Source organism: Mesocricetus auratus, unplaced genomic scaffold, assembly GCF_017639785.1.
Source record: "Mesocricetus auratus isolate SY011 unplaced genomic scaffold, BCM_Maur_2.0 Super-Scaffold_100007, whole genome shotgun sequence".
Lineage (NCBI taxonomy): Eukaryota > Metazoa > Chordata > Mammalia > Rodentia > Cricetidae > Mesocricetus > Mesocricetus auratus.
The window spans coordinates 78,985,565-79,007,995 of NW_024429191.1; the positions used below are offsets into that span (position 1 = coordinate 78,985,565).

At 48.0% G+C, this 22,431-nt stretch overlaps 1 protein-coding gene across 3 annotated transcripts; it reads right to left on the reverse strand.

Annotated features, from left to right (window-relative positions):
- Window positions 1–4,681: 4,681 nt before the first annotated feature.
- On the reverse strand, window positions 4,682–22,430 carry LOC101826700 (alanyl-tRNA editing protein Aarsd1). Of its 3 annotated transcripts, XM_013113478.3 has the most exons (18): window positions 22,120–22,255; window positions 21,671–21,784; window positions 21,525–21,591; window positions 21,323–21,421; window positions 18,457–18,546; window positions 15,802–15,855; window positions 14,322–14,450; window positions 14,075–14,206; window positions 11,284–11,443; window positions 9,731–9,788; window positions 8,395–8,551; window positions 8,193–8,309; window positions 7,842–7,972; window positions 7,521–7,587; window positions 7,284–7,375; window positions 6,815–6,869; window positions 5,936–6,030; window positions 4,682–4,884 (listed from the first exon to the last, which is right to left on the reverse strand). In XM_013113478.3, exons 1-18 carry the CDS (start codon window positions 22,125–22,127, stop codon window positions 4,749–4,751), a joined length of 1,761 nt encoding a protein of 586 aa, XP_012968932.1. In that variant the 5' UTR covers window positions 22,128–22,255; the 3' UTR covers window positions 4,682–4,748. The 3 variants fall into 3 exon arrangements, with proteins under 3 accessions (XP_012968932.1, XP_040605686.1, XP_040605687.1); XM_040749752.1 differs by lacking the exons at window positions 4,682–4,884; window positions 5,936–6,030; window positions 6,815–6,869; ... (7 more) ...; window positions 14,075–14,206; window positions 14,322–14,450 and adding an exon at window positions 14,847–15,120 and having other exon boundaries at window positions 21,671–21,825; window positions 22,120–22,425; XM_040749753.1 differs by lacking the exons at window positions 4,682–4,884; window positions 5,936–6,030; window positions 6,815–6,869; ... (8 more) ...; window positions 14,322–14,450; window positions 15,802–15,855 and adding an exon at window positions 14,847–15,120 and having other exon boundaries at window positions 21,671–21,825; window positions 22,120–22,430.
- Window position 22,431: the final 1 nt, after the last annotated feature.

The following is a 22,431-nucleotide window of genomic DNA, read 5'->3' on the forward strand; positions in this document are numbered from 1 at the left end:
CCAACAGCCCTACATCCCCAGCCCTTCTACGCTTCAACAAGCACAGGCCCACAGCGCCCTCTACTGTTCTATCACACGGGATGGGCTATTAGGACTGGCATTGCCGAAGAATGCGGACCTGGGGCCGTGAAGGCAGAAGAAACTGAAAAGCTTTCTGCAAGACTGCGGGACGAGATTGCTCACTTAGAACACAATATGTGGCAACGATGAAGCAAAGGAAACCAAGGGCTTGAACTTTGCCAGAGGGATGGGTTTTCAGGATTTCTGAGCCGAGTAGAAACCTTCAAGACATCCACAACAAAGGCATCAAAAATAGAAAGAGAGCGTCTCTCTGGTGGGTCTTTGTTCTTTGAGATTGTTTCTCTGGATAGCCGTGGTTGTCCTGGAACTTGCGTTGTAGACCAGGCTGGCCTCGAACTCAGAAACCCACCTACCTCTGCCTCCGGAGGGCTGGAATCTAAGGTGTGCACCACCATGTTTGGGTCACCACACCCGGCTCCATCTCTGGTGGCTTTTTCTAAGTGTTCCCTCCCTCCTTCCAGCCTTTCTTTCTCTTTCTGTCAGTCTTTCTTCTCCCCAGCTATAGTTACCCTAAGAACAGGGACGACAGCTGTGTTACCAGTGAGCTCAGGAGCTTAGTTAGGACACACTCCGAGTATGCTCAGCTCTCAATAAACAACTTGAGCAAATAAGTGAATGAATTCTGGGCTCCATCATTATACACACAAGTCAGTAGTAACAGCAAAAATGTAAGCAGACAGGAAGCATTTCTGTCCACAGAAGTGGTGTTTCTTTCAGACACTCCTTGGCCTTATTATTTATTTATTTTTTATGTGTTTGATCTTTGGGATTCTCTGTGTAGCCCTGGTTATTCTGGTACTTTCTTTGGAAAATAGGCTGACCTGGAACTCAGAGATTGTCTGCCACTGCCCCCAAGTGCTAGAATTAAAGATGTCCACCACCACTGACTGGCTGGCTCTATTTATTTATTTATTTATTTATCTATCTATTTATTTATTTATTTGGGTTTTTTAGAGACAGGGTTTCTCTGTGGTTTTGGAGGCTGTCCTGGAACTCGCTTGGTAGTGCAGGCTGGCCTCGAACTCACAGAGATCCACCTGCCTCTGCCTCTCGAGTGCTGGGATTAAAGGCGTGCACCACCAACGCCCGGCAGCTTCTACATTTCTATTCTCTGTCTGCGCTTTGACCAGCATATACCTAGTGTCCTCCCCGCAACTACCCCACTTAGATTTGAGTTTGGTGGGGTCTGCATGTGTCTCTTTTTCAGCTGGAGACTCAGGACCTCACATAATGCTTGGGAGACCCTACCACTGAGGTACACCCCCAACCTCAGGCTGGCATTTTAAGAAAAACAAGGACTCTTCCCAAGAGGCCTCAGCTGCATACAGGACCTTAGGAAACTACCGCAGACAGAGGAGGCTGTCCCCACGAGAGCCTATTGGCTCTCAGCACAGCCGAGGACAGTCTGGAACGGCCTGCCCTGTTACTTAGAGTGTGGAGCCAGGCGTCCTGCCAGCTGACGGGGCACAGAAGGTACAATATTTTCCTAGAGGAAGAAGGAAACTCCTCCATCACTCTCTCCAACTGCCAGGCTGCCCTCTGCTGAGGACACTTTGGTCACAGTTGACTCAGATTCAGGAGTAAAAAACACAGGCACTTTCTCCCAGAGTTTGTCATCAGGGCATGTTGAACCTTCTGTTTTCCCGTAAGCGCCAGACAGGGCCGCAGAGTTTATTTAAGTTCTCACTTAGGAAAAAAGAACCAAAAACAAAAAGCAGGCATTCTGGCATAACTTGGCTGACTTACAGGTTTCCACCCAGGACCAATGGTGAGAGGTAGGGCAGAGGGACATTATTATTATTTTGTTGTTTTGGTTTTTGTATTTTTTGAGACAGGGTTTCTCTATATTGTTTGGGACATTATTATTATTATTATTATTATTTTGGTTTTTCGAGACAGGGTTTCTCTGTATTGATTTGGAACTCACTCTGAAGACCAGGCTGGCCTCGAACTCACAGAGATCTGCCTACCTCTGCCTCCCAAGTGCTGGGACTAAAGGTGTGCGCCACCACCACCCGGTTCAGAGGGACATTTCTGACATGACTGTCTGCTTCCTGTTCTAGGGACTGTCTTTCATTTTTCACACTGACATAATGCACCAAGAAGACAAATCCTGCTATAAGGGTGCTGTAACAGAGCCCCATAGCTCTACTTCAGAAAGTATGGTCTCTATGTGTAGACATGTATAATGTTTATGTGCATTGCTGTTTTGCCTGCATGCATATATCTGTATGAGGGTATCAGACCTACTGGAATTGGAATTACAGTGTGAGTGCTGGGCATTGAACCCTCTGGAAGCCAGTGCCTTTAACCACTGAGCCATCTCTAAAGCCCCCTTTTTAAATTTTTAAAAGCTTATTTGTATGGGTGTTTTGTCTGAATATGTGCCTATGCATAATAAGTCTGGTGACCCAAGAGGCCAGAAGGAGGAGTTAGATCCTTTGGGACTATGGTTACAGATGGTGAGTACATGAGCCTCCGTGTAGGTGCTAGGAATTGAACTTGGGTCCGCTAGAAGGGGCAGCCAGTGGTCTTAATTGCTGAGCCACCTCTCCAGCCATAATAAAATTCATTTAAGTTTATTTATATGTGTATACTGCATGTGTGCATGTCTGAGGAGGCCAGAAAACGGCATGGGATCCCCTAGAGCTGAAGTTACAGGTGTCTGTGAGCTGCCCAGTATGGGTGCTGGAAACCAAACTGCAGACCTCCAGAAAAGCAGCAAGCACTGCTGAGCCTTCTCCCCAGGCCCCTCTAAAATTCTTCCCCAACAAATAAACCTATTCTGCTGTACTTTCTGGTGAACCTCATCAGACAATCCACCCCTTTCCCTGAGCACACAGGGCTCTGGAGCCCAAACACTGGATTAAGAACTCTCTAACAGGCTTGAGTGATGTCGCCAGTTCAAACTGCTCGTTCATCCTGCTTTCCACAGCTAATTACTGTTTCATGTAGTTTGCCCCGGTGTTTATGCCTCTTCCTAATTGAGTTATTTCAGAAAGTTCCTTCTCTTAGGACACTGTGTTCATGTCCCCTAGCTCAGGTCAAGAAACCAGAGGCCAGGGAGTGCCTCAACAGAAAGCCAGACATCCAGGGTTGCCCAGCAAGGTGACTTGTTCTGAAGGGAGCCCAAGTTTGAATAAAGCATCTGGCCACTCATGCTCCAAGTGAACACAGCAAGGAGAACTGCCCAGTCTGCCACTGTCTTATTTTACCCTCTGTAGTCTCAGTGCTGCACCCCTGAAAAGTCTCACCCTAGCTCCCCAGTGACGGCAAGGGGGCTGCGGCCTTTAGGATACGATTATGTGAGGGGGTCACTCATGTGACTAGTGCCCTTGTAATATGGCCATGGGGCTGGAGAGACTAGGTAAAAGTGCTTGCTGTGAAAGCCTGATAATCTGATTTCAGATGCCCGAAAGCCATAGAAAAAGCTGGACGTGAGGTTGGCAAGATGGCTCAGGAAGTACAGGCAGGTACTGGGCTCAAAGACTGTCAGCCTGAGTTCGATCCCTAGAACACACATGGTAGAGAGGACTGATTCACACATTACCAGTAGCAAATGGATTCACACATGGTAGAGAGAAGTGATTCATACAGCTGTTCTTTGCCCTTCAGACAAAATAAGTAAGTTTTAAAAATTGTGAAGAGGCAGGACACAGCAGCATGAAACTGTAATCCAACAACGGTTCGGTGAGATGGGAGGCAGAGAGGGTATGAATAGCCTGGAAGCTATGGAACCAGGCAGCCTGGAGTAAACAGTGAAATGGAGAAACACAAGGGGCAGAGACTCCTGAAAGTTTTCTGAGGTACACACACACACACACACATCCCTCCACACACACACACACACACACCCCTCACACAGACAAGTCTGAAGGGCTGGGGAATATGGGGAATAGTTCAGCTTACAAAGCAGTTTTCCTGCAGACTAGAGGACTTGACTTGATCCCTAGAGCCCATGATAAGAATCTCTGTGACTGTGATACCAGCCTGGTCTACACAGTGAGTTCTAGGACAGGCAAGGTTACACACAAACCCTGTCTCAAAAAGAAAAAAAGAGTCAGCAGGCATGGTGGTGTGTGCATGTGATCCCTGTTCTGGGAGGCAGACAGGAGGATCCTGGGGACTCACTGACCAGCATAGCCTACTTGTTGAGTTCCAGGCCAGTAGAGATGCTCTTGCAATAACAAGGAAAATGGTAAGAGGTAGAGAGTGCCTCGAGGACAGATGCTGCTGTCCCCATACACGTGTGCACACACAAAACCCAGGTCTGAAGCCTGTAGCCTATGCCCATAATCTCAGCGTTTAGGATTGTGAGGAGGTCTGCCTGGGTGACTCTGAAAGACTATCTCAAAAAAAAAAAAAAAGACAAAGACAATATAAAGCAAGGAGATTTGGATGAAGCTAAGCCCTAAGCAACTACACCAGCAGGAAGCTTTCAGTGGAGCCTAGATCAGTACATTTCGTTAATTTAATGTCCACTCATGGAGGTTACCCATACCTACAAGGAGTCAAGTTAGGAACTGTTCCCATAGGGGTTAATCACATAAGCACACTGGAATGCACTGTGCACATAACCAAAAATGACAGCACACAATCGTTTTGAGTCACGCTATTTTATTGTCCAAAAGACTGTTGTGGTCACATGATGGGCATACTGGCCCTCACTACTCCTCAGCACTCTGCGTGCTAGCATAGTCCTGCAGAAGCGCCTGCGCCTCTGCTCGCCGGCTCATCTTGGTGGCCTTGCCCTGGAAGCGGCCTTTCTTCCCTGCTCCTTTGCCTTCTAAGACCTCAGCCACCCTAGAGAAGGGAGAAACAGTTAGGAGATGGTTTGTGAAAAGTCAAAGACTAAGGGCAGACCTAAGGATCTAGAGAAAGGAGAACCAGAGGCTGAGGATGCAGGAGACTGATGTAAGTTTGAGGCCAACTTTGGAGACTATAAAAAAAAACAGAAGTTTTGGATGTATTATTGATATATATATATCAATATACACGTATCGATATGTACTTGGGAGGTAGAGATAGGAGGATCAGGATTTTGAAACTAGCCAGGGCTGCAGGGCAAAACCTTGTCCAAAAAAAAAAAAAAAAAAAAAAAAAAGGAGGGGGGAGAAGTAGAAAGGGAGGGAGGGAGAAAGACAGGAAAGAACATTGCACAAGCCAAGTCAAACCAGACTCCAGGCCACATGTGGCTGCCTGTTAGGAATCTCCATTATAAATAACTATATTTCCCTTTGATGTTTCCAAGGAACACATATTCCAGAGAAGCAATAATAACTGAAAACTCTAATGCTCAAAAGAACAGGAGTCATATGCCTCTGAAGGTAACTTGAAACAAGAAAATAAGCCAGGCATGGTGGTGCATACCTTTAATCCCAGAACTCATTAGGCCGAGGCAGGCAACTCAGTGAGCTGTCACCCATGCTGGGGTGGGCTTTGGTGACACAGCTGTCTTTGAGTCATTTTTCTCCTGTAAATAACCCCTCACCCATATTCCAATTGTTCATCAAGACAGACTTAGATGGTGTCCTTACTTTGGTCTGTTGTTGAATGCCAATCTGGGGTGAGGAGACATTTGTCATATAACACCTAGCTCTAGGGATCAAATTTTCTTTAAAACAAACAAAATCCCTGTGTTTGAGTCTCATTCTGCTGCTTTAACGATGAGACCTCAGTGCATGATGCATGGTCCCTAATCTGTCAAACTAGGAGTGCTGCAGTCAGACCACAGTTGCTCATCCTGCCTCGCATACCTCTGTGAACCCAGGAGGTCACAGATGTGACACCCTGCTAACTAGCCCAGGGCTGCATCGGTGTGTTACAAGTGCACAACTTCCCCACGTCACGTTACCTGGGTCCCAGGGTCTCCACGGCCTCCGCTGGCCCTGCCAGTAAGAAGAGCCCAGCACCCTTCTCATCCCCCACAGTCAAGAACAGGAGGGTCTCCTAGGAGATGACACACGGAGATGAGCACACATGGAGTCAACTCCCCCAAGCCCCTCACTCTCCTCAGTCAAGAACAGGCAGCTTCCTCTAAACCAGAGCTGTCACTGGTGGCTGATGTCGCAGCCATCCACTCGGGCATGCTGGGCCTCCGAGCTTTATGAGAACGACCAGGAAGTAAACACTAACAGGAGGCGATACCTTTCATGGTCTCACTGCCACCACCCTTTCCCATCTTTGTGGACACCCTGTCAGCCCGTGTTGTCTTTCTGCTAGCCACTCTGCTCCTTGGCTACCTGAGTATCTCTAAGCAGGCTTTGTGGCCTGGCCCTGAAGCTTCTCGTTCCCTCAAGTATTTATCACTCCAAATTATACATGCTGACTGACACCTGTCTCTCAGGCTAGAACACAGCTTCCTGACAATCAGAGGCCTGAGGCTTGAACCCCAGGGAGGCATTCCATAAAGGGTTTAAAATAAGGGCAAGAGCCCTGGCACTCTCTTATGCTAGACCATTAGGATGAAGAAAGGCAAGTGAGGCCTGAGACAGAGGCCTCCGAAGGGTCTTGGACCCCGACGTTCTCTCAGCACACACTCTAGGTAGCTTGTAGCTTTTGAGCTCCCGAAACAACAGAACTTGGATCGTGGCAAGTGCTAGGAAAAATAATCTGGATGAATTTCTTTTCAGCTCTTCCTGAGTTAACCTGAGGGACTCTGGCTAAGCTAACTCCCTCAGTCATACCTCCCAGGGCCTCTGCGTAGTGGAGGACGACACTCTTGGTTTCTTACCTCTGACCCAATCTCATTGGCGATGATATTCATGAACTCAGAGTCGCCCTCTTTCCTATGGACAAAGGACACAGATGGGCCCCAGCATGAAGGGTGCTGTGACACTGCAGGAGGCCTGGCCCCTCCTCCTGAGACAGGCAACAGACAGGCCTCATTGCTTCCCAGTGGAGCACACAAAGTCCCAGATCCCTCAGGACAGAGAAGACGCCCTCAGTCTCAGCAGCCTATTCCCAAACAAAGGATCCTAAGATGCTGGGAGATCTGCTAGATGGTGAGGGTGGCCAGTGAAGGAGCTAGTAAGTCCACATAGTCACAGTGAAGACGCTAATATCTGGTCCAGCAAGTCCAGGGACACACCTCCTATGGTCCCTCTCAGCAAATTGCAGCCCACTGTGTGCTGCATTCTGGAGAGGCTGAGCCCCAGGCTCACCTCAGACCCTTGCCTTTCCTCCAGTCCCTAACTTCTCACCTGTGTAGAGTGACCACACTGCCCCAGTCTGGGCTGCTCCTGAGGCTGTGCGCAGTGTGCACAGCCAGGTCTCTGAGGAGATTCAGGTTGTTCTGAAACAGATGTGAGAGCTCAGACAGGTGGGTAAGATAACAGAGAAACCATTACCTCCTCCTGTGCGGCCCTCAAACCCCCTCGATCATCCACACCCACACCAGCCCTGGCAGAGCCCAGGCCCTCTCCAGTCCCCAGAGTAACCTTCTGCAGGAGCTTGGTGGCACTCTGGAGCTTTTTCACTGCTTCCACGTGATCCTCCGCTCCACATCTGTAAGACAGACAGTAGTTAATGGAGGCTGGCCAACTCCCAGGTGCTTCCAGAATTGGGGCGGCGTACATCAATGAACCCTCCTTGCTGGGTGCCTTCCTCAAGATGGAAACATTCAAAGGGTCTCTTGAGTGACTGAGAGGGAGGATACTGAGGAATGAACCATTCTGTGTGGGTCTGAGCTACTGTCCAGAGTAGATTGTTGTCTACCTTGCAGGCGGGAAGGCTAAGGAGCAGGGAGGGGCGGGGCATACTTAAGTAGTGTGGTCAGGGCTTTTTCACTCCCATGACTTCGTTCCATCCACTTCAGGACCCGGTTCCCAGCCACAAATATCAGGTTGCTTTTGTTCTTTTTCCCTTTCTCGGTGCCCAGAATCTTAATGACCTACACAAAGGGAGTAACACACACACACACACACACACACACACACACACACACACACACACACACACACACCACAGTGGGTCTTAGGACATGAAGGCAAGAGAGATCAGACCCCCCCCCTTAGCTCTGAAACAAGGACTTGACCCTTGACTCACTTGCCACTCCCAACCCTGCTCCCCAATAACCTGTCCTCACACACTCCACAGCCTTCCACACTTACCTGAAGGTCGCTGAGATTGCTCACATGGGTCCCACAGCACATGTTGGAATCAACACCCTCAATGGTAACAACTCTAATGGGCCCAGCATGATCATCTGGCAGACCCCGGCCCCTCACCTGGAACAGAGGGGAGGGAGCAGGACTGTCTGAAAATTGATGAGGAGCCTTGAAGAGCCACTCTGGAAACTGGCTGTCTCCTCACCTGCTCCACCTCAGGGTCATCCAGGCTCAGTTCTCGCACACTCACAGGCAGTCGATCTCTGATTTTCTGATTGACACTTTGTTCAATGGCAGCTACCTGCTCCGAGGTCACAGAAGGGCTGTCCAATTCAATCACACTCCGGAGTCTCCCTAACTCCCTGCCGAAAAAGCAGCACAGAGCGGGGGAGGGGGGACACAGCATGTTGAAAGTTCTTGAGGAATGTTCTCACTGATCCAGGAGATTCTTTCCCATAAGCCTAGCACTTGGGAGATGAGGAAGGAGGACTGGACTTTAAGGTTGCCTTCCAATACACCAATAACAGCAGAGGCAGGGCCGTGCCTATAACCCCATACTCAGGAGGCTAACTTTGGTGAATTCCAGACCAAACTCAAACTACAGTCTGGGTTAGATAGAAAGACTATCTTAAAAAAGAAACAAAATCCCAGCACTCAGGAGGCAGAGGCAGGTGGATCTATGTGAGTCCAAGGCCAGCCTGCTCTACAAGAGCGAGTTCCAGGACAGCCTCCAAAGCTACACAGAGAAACCCTGCCTCAAAAAAAAAAAAAAAAAAAAAGAAAGAAAGAAAGAAAGAAAAGAAAAAGAAACAAAATCCATATAAATAACTATTGAATCCACACCAAAAAACAAGAAAATCTCCTCAGTAGGGAATGCCATTGCCATTTTACAAATGCAGCACCATAAGATACATGACCAAAGGCATGCAGTGGCAGAATCATACTTTAGCTCTGGAATCTAAACTCTATGTTCTTCAGCAAGCCAAGGCAGATGTCCCTGCTCTCATCTTTTTTTTAAAGATTTATTTATTTATTATGTATACAGTGTTCTGTCTGCATGTTTGCCTACAGGTCAAAAGAGGACACCAGATCTCATTATGATTCCATGTGATTCCTGGGAATTGAACTCAGGACCCCTGGAAGAGCATCAGTGCTCTTAACCTGTGAGCCATCTCTCCAGCCACCCCTGCTCTCATCTGAAGTTTCTCCTAAGAAATACAAGGTCTTAGCCAGGTGTTGGTGGTGCACACCTTTAATCCCAGCACTTGGGAGGCAGAGGCAGGCGGATCTCTGTGAGTTCGAGGCCAGCCTGGTTTACAAAGCGAGTGCCAGGAGAGTCTCCAAAGCTACACAGAGAAGAAACCCTGGCTGGAAAAAACAAACAAAGAAAAAAAAAATAAAACAAAAGATAAGGTCTTCCCACAACCCAGTCTTCAAGAAGGAAAGAAAAGCAACTGCAAACATTGCCCGTCACTTCCTATCCTAACCCGTCACTGGGGACGGAAGTGGGGTCAGAGGACCTAGGTGTGCCCTCTACTCACCACGACGTTGTCTTCAACCCAAAGAGATGGTCAGCTACGGCGGTGATGAGATGTTGCCCTAAGCAAGAACAGGAGACAGGAGCAAACTGAGAAGCCCGATCACACGTCCCCACGACACCATAATCTCAGAAATTCTCACTGAAGGCCTGCCAGGCATTTTAGATACTTTACCGAGACACATCACAGGGGCTGGGGGTCTAGCTCAGTGGCAGAGCGCTTGTCTAGCAAGTGTAAGGCCCTAAGTCAATTTCTAACATTGAAAAGGAGGGGGAGAGAGAGAGAGAGAGAGAGAGAGAGAGAGAGAGAGAGAGAGAGAGAGAGAGAGAGAGAGAGAGAGAGAGAGAGAGAGAGATCACCATGAGAATTCCGCTGGCAGCTTCACAATGCTATTTCCCAATTGGCCAAGGCATAGTAGCTCCTCCAAGGTGACTGACAAATGCTTACTAAACATCTACCACAAGCAGAATGCCAGACTGGATGTCAGAGATGCAGCTGCACTCCTGACTGATGAGAGGAAAGATGACGAGAAAAAGAGGACGAGGAAGAACTAACCAGGAACGTAAGGCAAGATCTGTGCCAGTTGTGGCGTCCACGCCATGAACAAGTCTGAGATATCGGGAAATGAAAAGACACAACATCCAACCACTTGTGCTAAGAGAATGCATCTGCCGTCTTTACTGACAAGAGAATGCGTGTGTGTATGCGCTGTGTCTGGGTGTCTGCCTGTGTGTCTGCCATGAGGAGTGAGCAGCCTTATATACAGAATTACAGCACAGTGGAGAAACCCCAACTGTAAGAGCTCATGTTTTCCTCGTGCTAGATAGTGATGTCAGGTGGGCAAGGCCGGGGCTGTAAGCCAGTGACATGTTCAAAAAGATGGGTGCAGTGGGGGTGCAGGCAGTGGGCTATGGCGAGGCCCCCATGAGGCTGGAGCACATACCTGAGCAGTGCCACTAGGACTGGAGGCCCTGGTAAGGAGAATGGCTTTCTACACAGAACTACAGGAAGATTTCTAAGAGCAAGCCAGTGAGATGATCTGATTTTCCTTTTTTGAAGGACTGTTCTGAGGCTCAGGACATAGCTCTGTGACAGTGCTATGCACAAGCAGGGTCCTGGGTTCAATCTCCAGCACAATTATATATATATAATTTTAAACAGAGAAAAAACTGGGCAGTGGTGGCACACCTTTAATCCCAGCGCTCGGGAGGCAGAGGCAGGCGGATCTCTGTGAGTTCGACGTCAGCCTGGTCTACAAAGTGAGTTCCAGGATGGCCTCCAAAGCCACAGAGAAACCCTGTCTTGAAAAACCAAAAAAAAAAAAAAAAAAAAAAAAGTCAAAAAAAAAAAAAGGAGAAAAAAGGCCAATAGTTCTTAGAACTTTAATGTTTACGTTGTTTTCACACTTATCACACACTGCCTGAATCAGAGCTGACTCTGAGTATCCCCATCCCTTCTAAAAGGCCCTCTCCCTACAGAATGGAAACCCCACTCCCATCATTATTGCACGCTGTTCACAGCCCATCTCCCCGTATGGCCCCGCCCTGTGGCCTCACCTGAATGCTGCTGCATGTGGTCAAACCTCCTCTCCCAGTCCACCCGGACCTGGACCTGGCTCCCGGGGGACAGAGGTGTCTGGGTGAAATGGTCAGCCTGCGCCCCACGACGAGTCACTCTCAGCACAGAGATGTCATTGATGGTTCCACGGTCATCAGGCTGGGGGAGGAGGAGGGCAATCAACACTAGGGGAGGTCTCACCCTACCAAGATGCAAAGACACTCTAAGGGGGGAGCACTCAGAGAGGCAGAACCAGACACTGAGCTTCCTGGGGAACAGGAGACGATGTCAAGGTGGCCCACTACTCTGTTCTATGACACGGTTTCCTGTCCTCTTTTTGAACACCTATATGTGTTGTTCTTTAGGGCAGAATAGCAGAACTAAAACAAAAAAGTACAGTATCGAAAGATCCTAGTAAAACCCACAGATCCTTAATCCTCATTGTTGTCCCCGGAGAGTATCTTTAATAGCCTCTAACGTGACCTGAGAGTTCCTGCCTTTAAACCACTCAGCCCCAGCACTGATGCCAGAATTAGATGCAAGAATACTCATCATTTAGAAAAGTATCAACAACCTAGATGCCCCTCAACCGAAGAGTGAATAGAGAAATTGTGGTACATTTACACAATGGAGTATTATTCAGCAGAAAAAACAATGGAATTCTGAAATTTGCAAGCAAATGGATGGCACTAGAAGAAACCATCCTGAGTGAGGTAACCCAGTCACAAAAAGAGAAACATGGCATGTACTCTCTCATATGTGGATTTTAGACATAGGTCTGGGGAGTGCCAGCCTACAATCCCATGGCCAGAGAGTCTGGGAAACAGAACCTTCATTCAGTAGCTGATGGAAACAGAGGCAGACTCCCACAGATAAGCACTGAGCTGAACTCAAGAAATCCAGTGACAGAGAGGGAGGACTGATGGCCAAAGGGGTTAAGACTGAGCTGGTTTAACCCCCAGAAACAGCTGACCTGACATGGGTTAGCTCTTGAATCCCAGACTGATGCCTGGGAATCCAGCATGGGACTGATCAAGACCCCCTGAATGTGGGTATCGGTGAGGAGGCCTAAGTAATCTATTGAGCCTTGGGTAGTAGGTAAGTATTTATCCCGGGTATACAAATGGACTTTGGGATCCCATCCAACAATGAGAAATGCACTCTCACCCTGGACTCTTGGGGGAGGGTCTAGGTCCTGCCCTGGATGAAATGACAGACTATGGACACCCCCATGGAGAGCCTCACCCTCCCTGGGGAAATGAGGGGATATTGGGGGGTTGGTGGGAGGGCACAGGAGGAGGGGAGGGAAAGGGAGAGGGACCTGGAATTGACATGTGAAGCAACCTTGTTTCTAATTTAAATTAAAAAAAAAAGAAAAGTATCTAATGCCAGCTGCTTAGGAGGCATTGCGCCAACCAAATAACTCAATGGAAATAAGACATAGATCACGCCACAGAAACTAAATCTAAAGAGACCCAATAGTAGTGAGGGATCTGGGAGGACTGAAGGAAGTGGTGCAACATGAAAGCTTCAGGGCTGATAAGGTGGTTAAAGACACTTGCTACCAAGTCTGAAAACCTGAGTTTGGTCCCTGGGACCTGAGTGGGAGGAGATAACCGACTCCCACAAGTCCTCTGACACACACACCCACAAACACACACATATAAATAAAAATAAAATGAATATAGTTTTGAAAATAATGGCCAGGCATTGGTGGCGCATGCCTTTAGTCCCAGCACTTGGGAGGCAGAGGCAGGGAGGATCTCTGTGAGTCCGTGGCCAGCCTGGTCTACAGTGAGAGTTCCAGGTTCTAGGACAACCTCCAAAGCTACACAGGGAAACCCTGTCCCGAGAAACAAGCAAACAAACAAACAAAAATAAAAGAGGAGGAAGAGGAGGAGGAGGGAGAGGAGGAGGAGGCAGCTCTATGGACGCCTGAGGATCAAGGATTTTTCTTTAGCGGCTCAGGACATCTCCATGTGATTACAAAGAACTGGGTCTACTGAATTCTCTTGGGCCACCACTTTGCTTCAGATCGACCACGGCTCACTTGTTTCCTGGAGTCTACATACGTTATACTCTCTCCAAGGCCCTCTGAACTGGTCTCAATCACTTCCCACCTGTTCTCAACACGCACCACAAGCCCTAGCACTGCCGCATTACTTTATTTACAGTTAGATTTAGCTGAGTCTGTCACGCTTCACTGCCCCTGCTTAACCTACCAACCTGACTAGCTCTTACGACGCCCGCTTATGGTATCACTATCTCCTTTTTGTATACTGTAGCCAGGCTCTCCACCAGGCTCTTAAGGCCATGCTCCACTTCTGAACTCTCCCAGAATCTTTCTCAGTCCCTGCAAACCACTGCTTGTTAATTACCACCTCAGGGCCTGTGCGCAGTTATTCTGTCTGCCTGAAATCGTTCTCTTGCCCGAGAACCACTAAACAGCTACGGTGGCTCACATCTGTACCAAGTAGTCTACCACCGCTCTTTCCCTTACCCAGCTTTATTTCTAGCGACATTATTATTACTTCTACCTGGCATACAGAACTGTCTGCAATAAGCATTCCATGTATTTAGAGGCACTGTCTTGTTCACCCTTTATCTTCAGCGCCTGGAATGTGACACACCGCGTGTGTCATAACTACATAAGCATTTGCTGAATGAATGCTGTGAACTGACATCCGTCTGCTTTATTGAGGCTAAGAAAGGGCGAACGCACTTTCTGCGGGAGCTAATAGGAATGTGGGGGCCCCTGGGAGGGGGTCAGGCTGAGGCTGCTCCTGGTACCTGGCCCCCGCCCTCGGGGAAAAGCAGCGTATCTTCCAGAACCACTTGGAAACCGCTCAGCACTTCTTTTTTGCCGCCGCTCGCGTCCGTCTGCAGCTCGGCCGGGCTGCAGGAAACCACGGTGGTGGTGAACTGGGCAAAGAGAGGGAGGCGAGTGTGAGCCTTCTCATGCCAGGATTGCAGCCTGCCCTCTCCCTCCCTCCCGGTGGCACCAGTGGTCTCAGAGCCCTCGCCCACCAGGCCGCACCTCCCGGGCGTAGCTATCGCGCTGACACAGGAACGCCATTGCGGTCTCCAAGGCCCTGGAAACTCTCGAGGGCAGAAATGCGGGGCAGGAGTACGGAGAGCGGCCTGGGACAAACTTTCTTAGGCGTTTCTGCGCAAACGGGAAAAGGTAAAGGAAGGGGCAGGGTTTAGCCAAATTTGCTGAAACTGTTAACTGCAGGTGTCCTCTGTTGTTTAGTCACAGTTTTAAAACTGAAAGACCACAAAATTCGATCTGAATTTTCTTCTACTAGCTTTTGGGACCTTGTAATTTGGACTTCGGAGGTGGAAATAACAGGGGTTGGACAGAAACAGGCAAGGCATGTATGTTAATATTTTATTTAAAACCAACATCCAGGCCGGGCATTGGTGGCTCACGCCTTTAATCCCAGCATTCCGGAGGCAGAGGCAGGCGGATCTCTGTGAGTTCGAGGCCAGCTTGGTCTACAGAGCGAGTTCCAGGACAGCTTCCAAAACAATACAGAGAAATCCTGTCTCGAAAAAAAAAAAAAAAAAAAAAGAGCTTCTGGCTGGGCAGAGGTGGCACACACATTCCGGAGGCAGAGGCAGGTGGATCTCTGAATTTGAGGGCAACCGGAAATAAATAAAGCAAGCAAGCTTCTGGAAAAGGTCAGTGGTCTCAGTGGGTCCTATGCATAACAAAATAGTCGATGAATCGCCATCAAGCTTTTCAGCAGGACAGAAGGTAGCGAAAGCCTCCTCCCCAGCTCTGCTGTCACAGAAAGCTAATTAGTTACTGCATCCTCATTGTCAGACTCATCCTGAAAAGAGAAGACAAAGCACCTGTTTCTATGGTGACCTTCAATGATGCTGCTCATCCATTCCATCCCCCAACCCTACTCAGCTAAAATCCCAAGTCGCATATCTTAGGAAGCTAAGACCAGAGGAGTCTAATTGTGGGTAATGAACTGAACCACCAGGAATTTCTTTCTTTCTTTCTTTCTTTTTTTTTTTTTTTTTTTGGTTTTTCGAGACAGGGTTTCTCTGTATTGTTTTTTTGGAGGCTGTCCTGGAACTCGCTCTGTAGACCAGGCTGGCCTCGAACTCACAGAGATCCGCCTGCCTCTGCCTCCCGAGTGCTGGGATTAAAGGTGTGCGCCACCACCGCCCGGCTGACCACCAGGAATTTCAAGTGGTGTTGTTGCTCCTTCAGGTGGCAAAGACACTCATCAGGGCCAGGTTTGTTCTAGGATGGGGAGGAGGAAGGGGAGACTTGAAGAACGCTCAACCTCGTGCGTCAGATTCAGACGTGGTTAACCCGAGGAGAACTGCTGTGTGCTAGAGAGTGGAATGCACATTCCTACATGTCTGTGGCTTTGTTCTCCCTTTCCTCTTTGGAGGATGGACCCATGCATGATGGGAAGGCACTCTTCCACTCAGCTGTTTCCAGCTCTGATGTGCTATCTGTAAAGGCTGGAGGATTTAGGGATGGCGGTACTTACATCCAGATCATCCATGGCAGGGGGAGGTCTCTTAGTGCTGACCTTGTTCAAAAGCTACCGGGAAGAGAGAAACAGTCACAAGAGATGGGGGGGGGGGGGGGGGAGGAAAGGAAGTCTGGATATTAGTAGAGACAGGAGAATGGCCCCAGACCCAGCCATTGACTGGAGAGAAGCCAATTGAAACTTTTTTTTTTTACATGATTCCCTTTCTTAAAAGTTAATTTCTGGGAGCTGGAGAGATGACTCAGAGGTTAAGTTAAGAGCACTGGCTGCTCTTCCAGGGGTCCTCAGTTCAATTCCCAGCAACCTCATGGTGTAATGAGATATGATACCAACACTATATTCACAATAAATAAATAAGTAAATTTTTTTAAAAGTTAATTTCAGGGGGACTAAAGATATAATTCAATAGTTAAGAGCACTTCCTACTCTTGAAAAGGATTGAGTTTGATACCGAATGTGGCTTACAACAGTTAATCTCAGGCAAGATGTGTTGGGACTTGCTTACAATACTAGAACTTAACAAATGAAGGCAGGAAGATCGGGAGTTCAAGGCCAGCCTCAGTTCACTACATAGGAAGTTCTCAAGGCCAGTCTGTGTGACACAAGACCTTGTATCAAAGGGGCTGGGCCTCGAGAGATGGTTCAGTGGTTAAGAGCACTTTCTGCTCTTGCAATGAAACCAAGCTCAGTTCCCAGAACCCACATCAGGCAGTTACTGCTCTCTGACCTCCTTGGGCACCTGCATCCACATGGGACACTTAAACTCACTCAGGCACATATACATACACATGATAAGCTAAAAATCAAAACACCAAACAAACCAAGACGAAAAGAACTTAAAAAAAAAACTAATTTAAAGTGGGTATGGTATTACAGGCCTATAACCCTAGCACTCACAGGCTGAGGCAGGAGGATCAAAAGTTCAAGATCAACTTCAGCTACACAAGGAGACCCAGCTGGGTGGTGGTATCTAACACTTTTAATCATAGCACTTTGGAGGCAGGGACAGGCAGATCTCAGTGAATCCGGAACCAACATGATCTCCAAGAGTTCCAGGACAGCCGGGACAGTTACACACAGAAATCCTGTCTTTCTGGGCATTGGTGGCAAATGCCTTTAATCCCAGCTCTCCGGAGGTAGAGGCAGGCAGATATCTGTGAGTTTGAGGCCAGCCTGGTCTATAGAGTGAGTTCCAGGACAGCCTCCAAAACAATTCAGAGAAATCCTGTATTGAAAAAAACAAAAACAAAAAACAAAACAAAAAGAAAAAAAGAAACCCTGTCTCAAAAAACAAAACAAAATCAGAGAGAAGTGAGGCAGTGGTGGTGCACACCTTTAATCCCAGCACTCAGGAGGCAGAGGAGCTTGTGCTGTGCACTAGGTATAAATACTGTTCCATTACCCGAGGCCTCATAGACTGCCCAGGTCTCCTAACTGACACCCATGTTCAGGGGGCCTGGTTCTGTCCTATGCTGGTTTCTGTCCATGAGCTCCCCCTTGTTCAGGTCAGCTGTTTCCTTGGTCTTGCCCCCTTTGCTCATCACTCCTCCCTCTCTGCAACTGGATTCCAGGAAGCAGTGATTTATAACATGAATTTTATACTGGTTAGTATTAGATTCCCATGACTTTTTCTAGTTTAGAAAAAGAAAGAAAAACACCAAGAATCATAGAAGAGAACAAGAATTATAGCCTGCTGGTGGTGGTGGTGCACTTTTTCAATCCCAGCGCACGCGCACGCACACACAGACAGAGAGAGAGAGACAGAGAGAGAGAGAGAGAGAGAGAGAGAGAGAGAGAGAGAGAGAATTATAAAGTGCTTGGAAGAGGTTTGTTACGTATTTTAACACAATTTGGGCTGGAGAGATACCTTTAAAGGCTAGGCTCACAACCTAAAACATTTTATAGGATGCAGGCACTGCTCGAAATCAGTAAGTGAAGCTGTGTGAAAATTTACTAATATGGTCTGCCAGGATGGCTCAGTATGAATAGGCACCTACTGCCAAGCCTGATTACAGGGTTCAATCCCTGGGACCCACAGGTTAGAAATACAGAACAGACACCTACAAGTTGTCTTCTGGTCTCCACATGGGTTCTGTGACATGTGTGCATCTGTCCCTCCCAAATAAATAAATAAAATGTACTGTCTTTTTTTTTAAAGATGGCTCAGCAGCTAAGAGTACTGCCTTCTCTTCTAGAGGATTCAAATTTTGTTCCTATCAGACAATTCACAACCACCTGTAACTCCAGCTGCAAGTGATCCAACACACAGGCATACACAAAATAAAAATAACAACAGTGGGCTCCGTGGAACACAGCTCTAATCCCAGTACTAGGAATGCAGAGGCAAGTGGATATCTGTGAGTTTCAGGCCAGCCTGGTCTATGTAGCAAGTTCCAAACCACGCAGAGCTGTATAGTTAAGACCCTGTTTCAAAAATAAACAAAATAATGAATCTTTAATTTTTCTCCTTTGAATTTCACTAACACTGATTTCATTTCTGCTAAATAAAGAATAACATATGCTGCATATCAGCACTAGTGAGTGGCCTGCTTAGGGGGTTTCAGTACCCCGCCTGGCCTTGATGATTCCCTAGATGTGTGTGCGCCGACAGATGCGGAGTGACAGAGATGGGCGGGGTGCTGTGTCTCATACCTCTGCATAATGCTCCACCTGGGTCAGTTCCACCTCCTCGTCTCCTTCCCAGTCTCTCCAGTTGTCAAAGTCCACAGAGAGCCACACGGGCTGCAAGAGGAAGCGCGGGTGTCACAGGCAGGAAGGACAGAAGCAAGACTACAGGGAAGAGAAGGGGCTGGTGCATAGCGGGAGGTCTCAGAGGGAGAGGTCAGTGTGGTACAGGGTTCCCACATGCACCCCTTTGGGTCAACCTGCCTTCCAAGCTGCATCCACAAGTGTTCACCAGCATGTACTCAGTGCTAAACACAATGCCAAGAACAGCAAGGTCTGAAGAAGCACAGAGCTCTGTCCTCCAAGGGCTGACGGACAGGGAACTTAAAGCATCCTAGGACTCAACCAAGCAAGACCGACAAGCAGCACTCCCTAGAGTCAGAGGCAACCCTTTGTTGTGGGACTTTTGTACGCCATGTGGAAATGTATCGTTGTGACTGGCGTAATAAAAGGCTGAAAGGCCAATAACGAGGCGGGAGACTTCAGAGCGGAGAGAGACCTCTGGGAAGAAGGTGGAGTCAACAGCCAGCTGTGGAGTAAGAGCTTGGGCAATACAGACAGATGAGGGTAATGAGCCATGTGACAGAACATAGGTTAAAACAAACGGGTTAATTTAAGTTATAAGAGCTAGTGGGGCCGGCCGGTGGCGGCACACGCCTTTGATTCCAGCACTCGGGAGGCAGAGGCAGGTGAGTCTCTGTGAGTTCGAGGCCAGCCTGGTCTACAAGAGCTAGTTCCAGGACAGCCTCCAAAACCACAGAGAGAAACCCTGTCTGGAAAAAAAAAGAAAAAAAGAAGAAAAAAAAAAAAAGGAGCTAGTGGAACAAACCTAAACTAAGGCTGAGCTTTCATAATTAATAATAAGTCTCCATGCAGTTATTTGTGAGTTAGTGCCTCGAAGAAAAATCTGACTGCAAATGGCTAGGACCATATCCCAAAGTGCCCACATTTAGAGCCAGGTATAATGCTGCAGCCTATCATGATAGCATTTTTAGGTGAAGACTAGAGAACCAGGGGTTCAAGGTCATCCTCAGCTATAGAGCAAGATGAAGTTATATGAGACCCTGACTCAAAACAAAAGAAAATTAAATATTTATACATATTCATTTAAAAGATTGGGGGTGGGGGCTGGAGAGGTGGCTCAGAGGTTAAGAGCACTGACATGGTACAATTCAATCTGGTGCCCTCTTCTGGCAGAACACTGCATATGTAATAAATAAATAAATCTTTAAAAAAAAAAGATCAGGGGTGTTGTTTTGTTCGTTTGTGTTTGTAAACCAGGATGACCTCAAACTCACAGAGATCCACCTGTCTAGGCCTCTTCCTCACATAGGGATTAAAGGTATGTGCCACCACACTTAGCAATATTTTGTCTGCCTCTGTCTGTATACCAAGTTCCTGCCTGGTGCCCATGAAGGCTAGAAGAGGGCATCGACTCTCTGGAACTAGAGATGCAAACAATTCTATTCTGAGCTACCATGAGCTGGAAATTGAACCTGGGTCCTCTGGACAAATAACTTAAAAAGTGAACCATCTTTTCAGTCCCATGATTTACAATAAAAATGTTAAAATCACATTTATGTATTTATGTGTGAGGAGGGGGCATGTAACTACACACAAATGGATGTCACACTTGTGGGGGTTGGTTCTTTGCTCCCACCCTGTGGGATCTGGGCCTTGAACTCGGATCATCAGACTTGGTAGCAGGAACCTTTACCTGCTGAGCCATCCCACCGGCATCCATAATGTACATTTTGTTTTGTTTTGTTTTGTTTGTTTTTCGAGACAGGGTTTCTCTGTGGCTTTGGAGGCTGTCCTGGAACTCACTTTGTAGACCAGGCTGGCCTCGAACTCACAGAGATCTGCCTGCCTCTGCCTCCCAAGGTGCTGGGCAGTCAAAATATTTTTAAGATGTATTTGTTTTATTTTATATATATGAATGTTTTGTTTGCATGTATGTATGTTTGCATGTATGTATACCACATGCCCATGGCAGTCAGAGGGAGGTGTTGGTCCCCCTGGAACTGGAGTTACAGGTGGTTGTGAGGCACCATGTAGGAGCTGCAAATTGAACTCAGGTTCTCTGTAAGAGCAACCAGTGCTCTTAACCACTAAGCCACCTATCCAGACCCTCAAAATATTTTTGTTGTTGTTGTTTCTCTATGTAGCTCTGACTGTCCTGGAATTCACTCTGTAGACCAGGCTGACCTCGAATTCACAAAGATCCTCCAGTGCTGGGAGTAAAGATGTGCATTGCCACCACCAGACTGAAAATAACCTTTTTTAACTGTGAAACTACTAAAATAAGTGTAAAAGTCAGATTCAGCCAGTAGGTGGCCAACTTTCAGCTTTTAGATGAGATGAGGCTTTCAAAGATTCCCAAGTGTGACAGTGACAAAGTCAATGCATGACCACACTTGGAACAGTGGAATGGATCAATTAGAGACGGGACAGAAAATATGCAGCAAACTCCCAACAAAGTCAGGCATAGAAGTCCATACCTGTAAAGTCAACATTTGGGATTCTGAGACAGAAGCATGGCAAGTTCAAGGCCAGCCTGAGCCTGTCTCAAAAACAACAACAAAAAACACGAACAAAAAAAAGCAAACAACAACAACAACAAAAATCACTTCCCCCAATGAACCCTGGTGGATGCAGTCCAAACTAGGTGGAAATATATAAATCTCAGACTATTTAGGACCCAGGTGACTCACTGAATACTGACTTGAAGGAAGGCAAACCCAAATCCAGATCAATTCTGGTGCCTGGGTACCCAGAGAGAGTGCACAGATAGAGCGCAGGGCACAGGGTAGACTCCTTCCCACATACTCACCTTGATATCTTCCTTGGTGAGCCGTGGCCAAGCCACCTTCTCCTTCCATTTCCTCACAAAGCAAGTAATAGAGCGACCAGAGCGCTTATCCTGGGAGTCCTGTCAGATAGACAGCTTCAGTCTTAGACGCGGTTTTAGGATAAATCCCCAGTTTCCTTGCTCGCCAGCCTTCCGGACCTGACTACCCTTACCCTGCCCTCACCTTGGAGTTCACCTTGGCATAGAACTCAATCTCGTTGTACAGTTCCACTCCATCGCCATTCCTGCAGCTAAAGCAACAGTAAGTATAGGAAGAGTTAGGGGACAATTCTTGAGACACCAGGCCCTTCCAGAGGGGAAGGCCACTACCTGAACACAATGCGGTGATCCTCAATGAGCACACTCACGTCGGTGCTGTCCTCAACACAAAACTCCATGAAAACATATTTGGGTCTGTCGTACCACAGGGTCCGGGCATGCTGCCTGAAGAGGGCGGAGGTGGGGCTCGGTAGGGGTGCGCAAGACTGAAGGCAATAAGGAGGGGCAGAGGGAGGGGACAATGCAGTCGAATGTGGTGCCTGCCACTGAACCAGACGGAGGGGAGTGGAGTGGAGTGGGTGGGAGCGTAAGAATGAGTCCGGAAAGACGAGGGAGGCAAGGAGGTTCATTCAGTTCACCCCGCCCCTCCCACCCCGCAGTCACAGAGACCTGGGGGGCTCCGATGGATCTGGGCAGAATCAGCAGCTTCTACAACATGTTGGGTAGGGACTCTGCGGGGAGGACAAGGGAGTAGGATTTGTACGATGGTGAAAACTCACCGTTCCATGGTGGCTCCAGCTGCCCTGTGGCTTTTGGAGTCCCAGACAAGGGCCTCTATCTTTAGATCCTAGGGACGCCCCTGGCAGCTGCCTCTCCTTATATGGTAGGGGTAAGGTAGGGTAATGATCTGCGCTCCAGAGGGACTCTGGGAGCATTTACTGCACCCCTTCGCCTCTCGGGGGTCTCCAGAAATACACGGATCAGGAATACATTTACCCTCTATGACCAGGGAAAGGGTTGCCCTAGACCCTATAGGCGGGAAATTACTTGTCCTCATCCTCGTTCATTTGTTCCTCCAACGCAAAGTATTC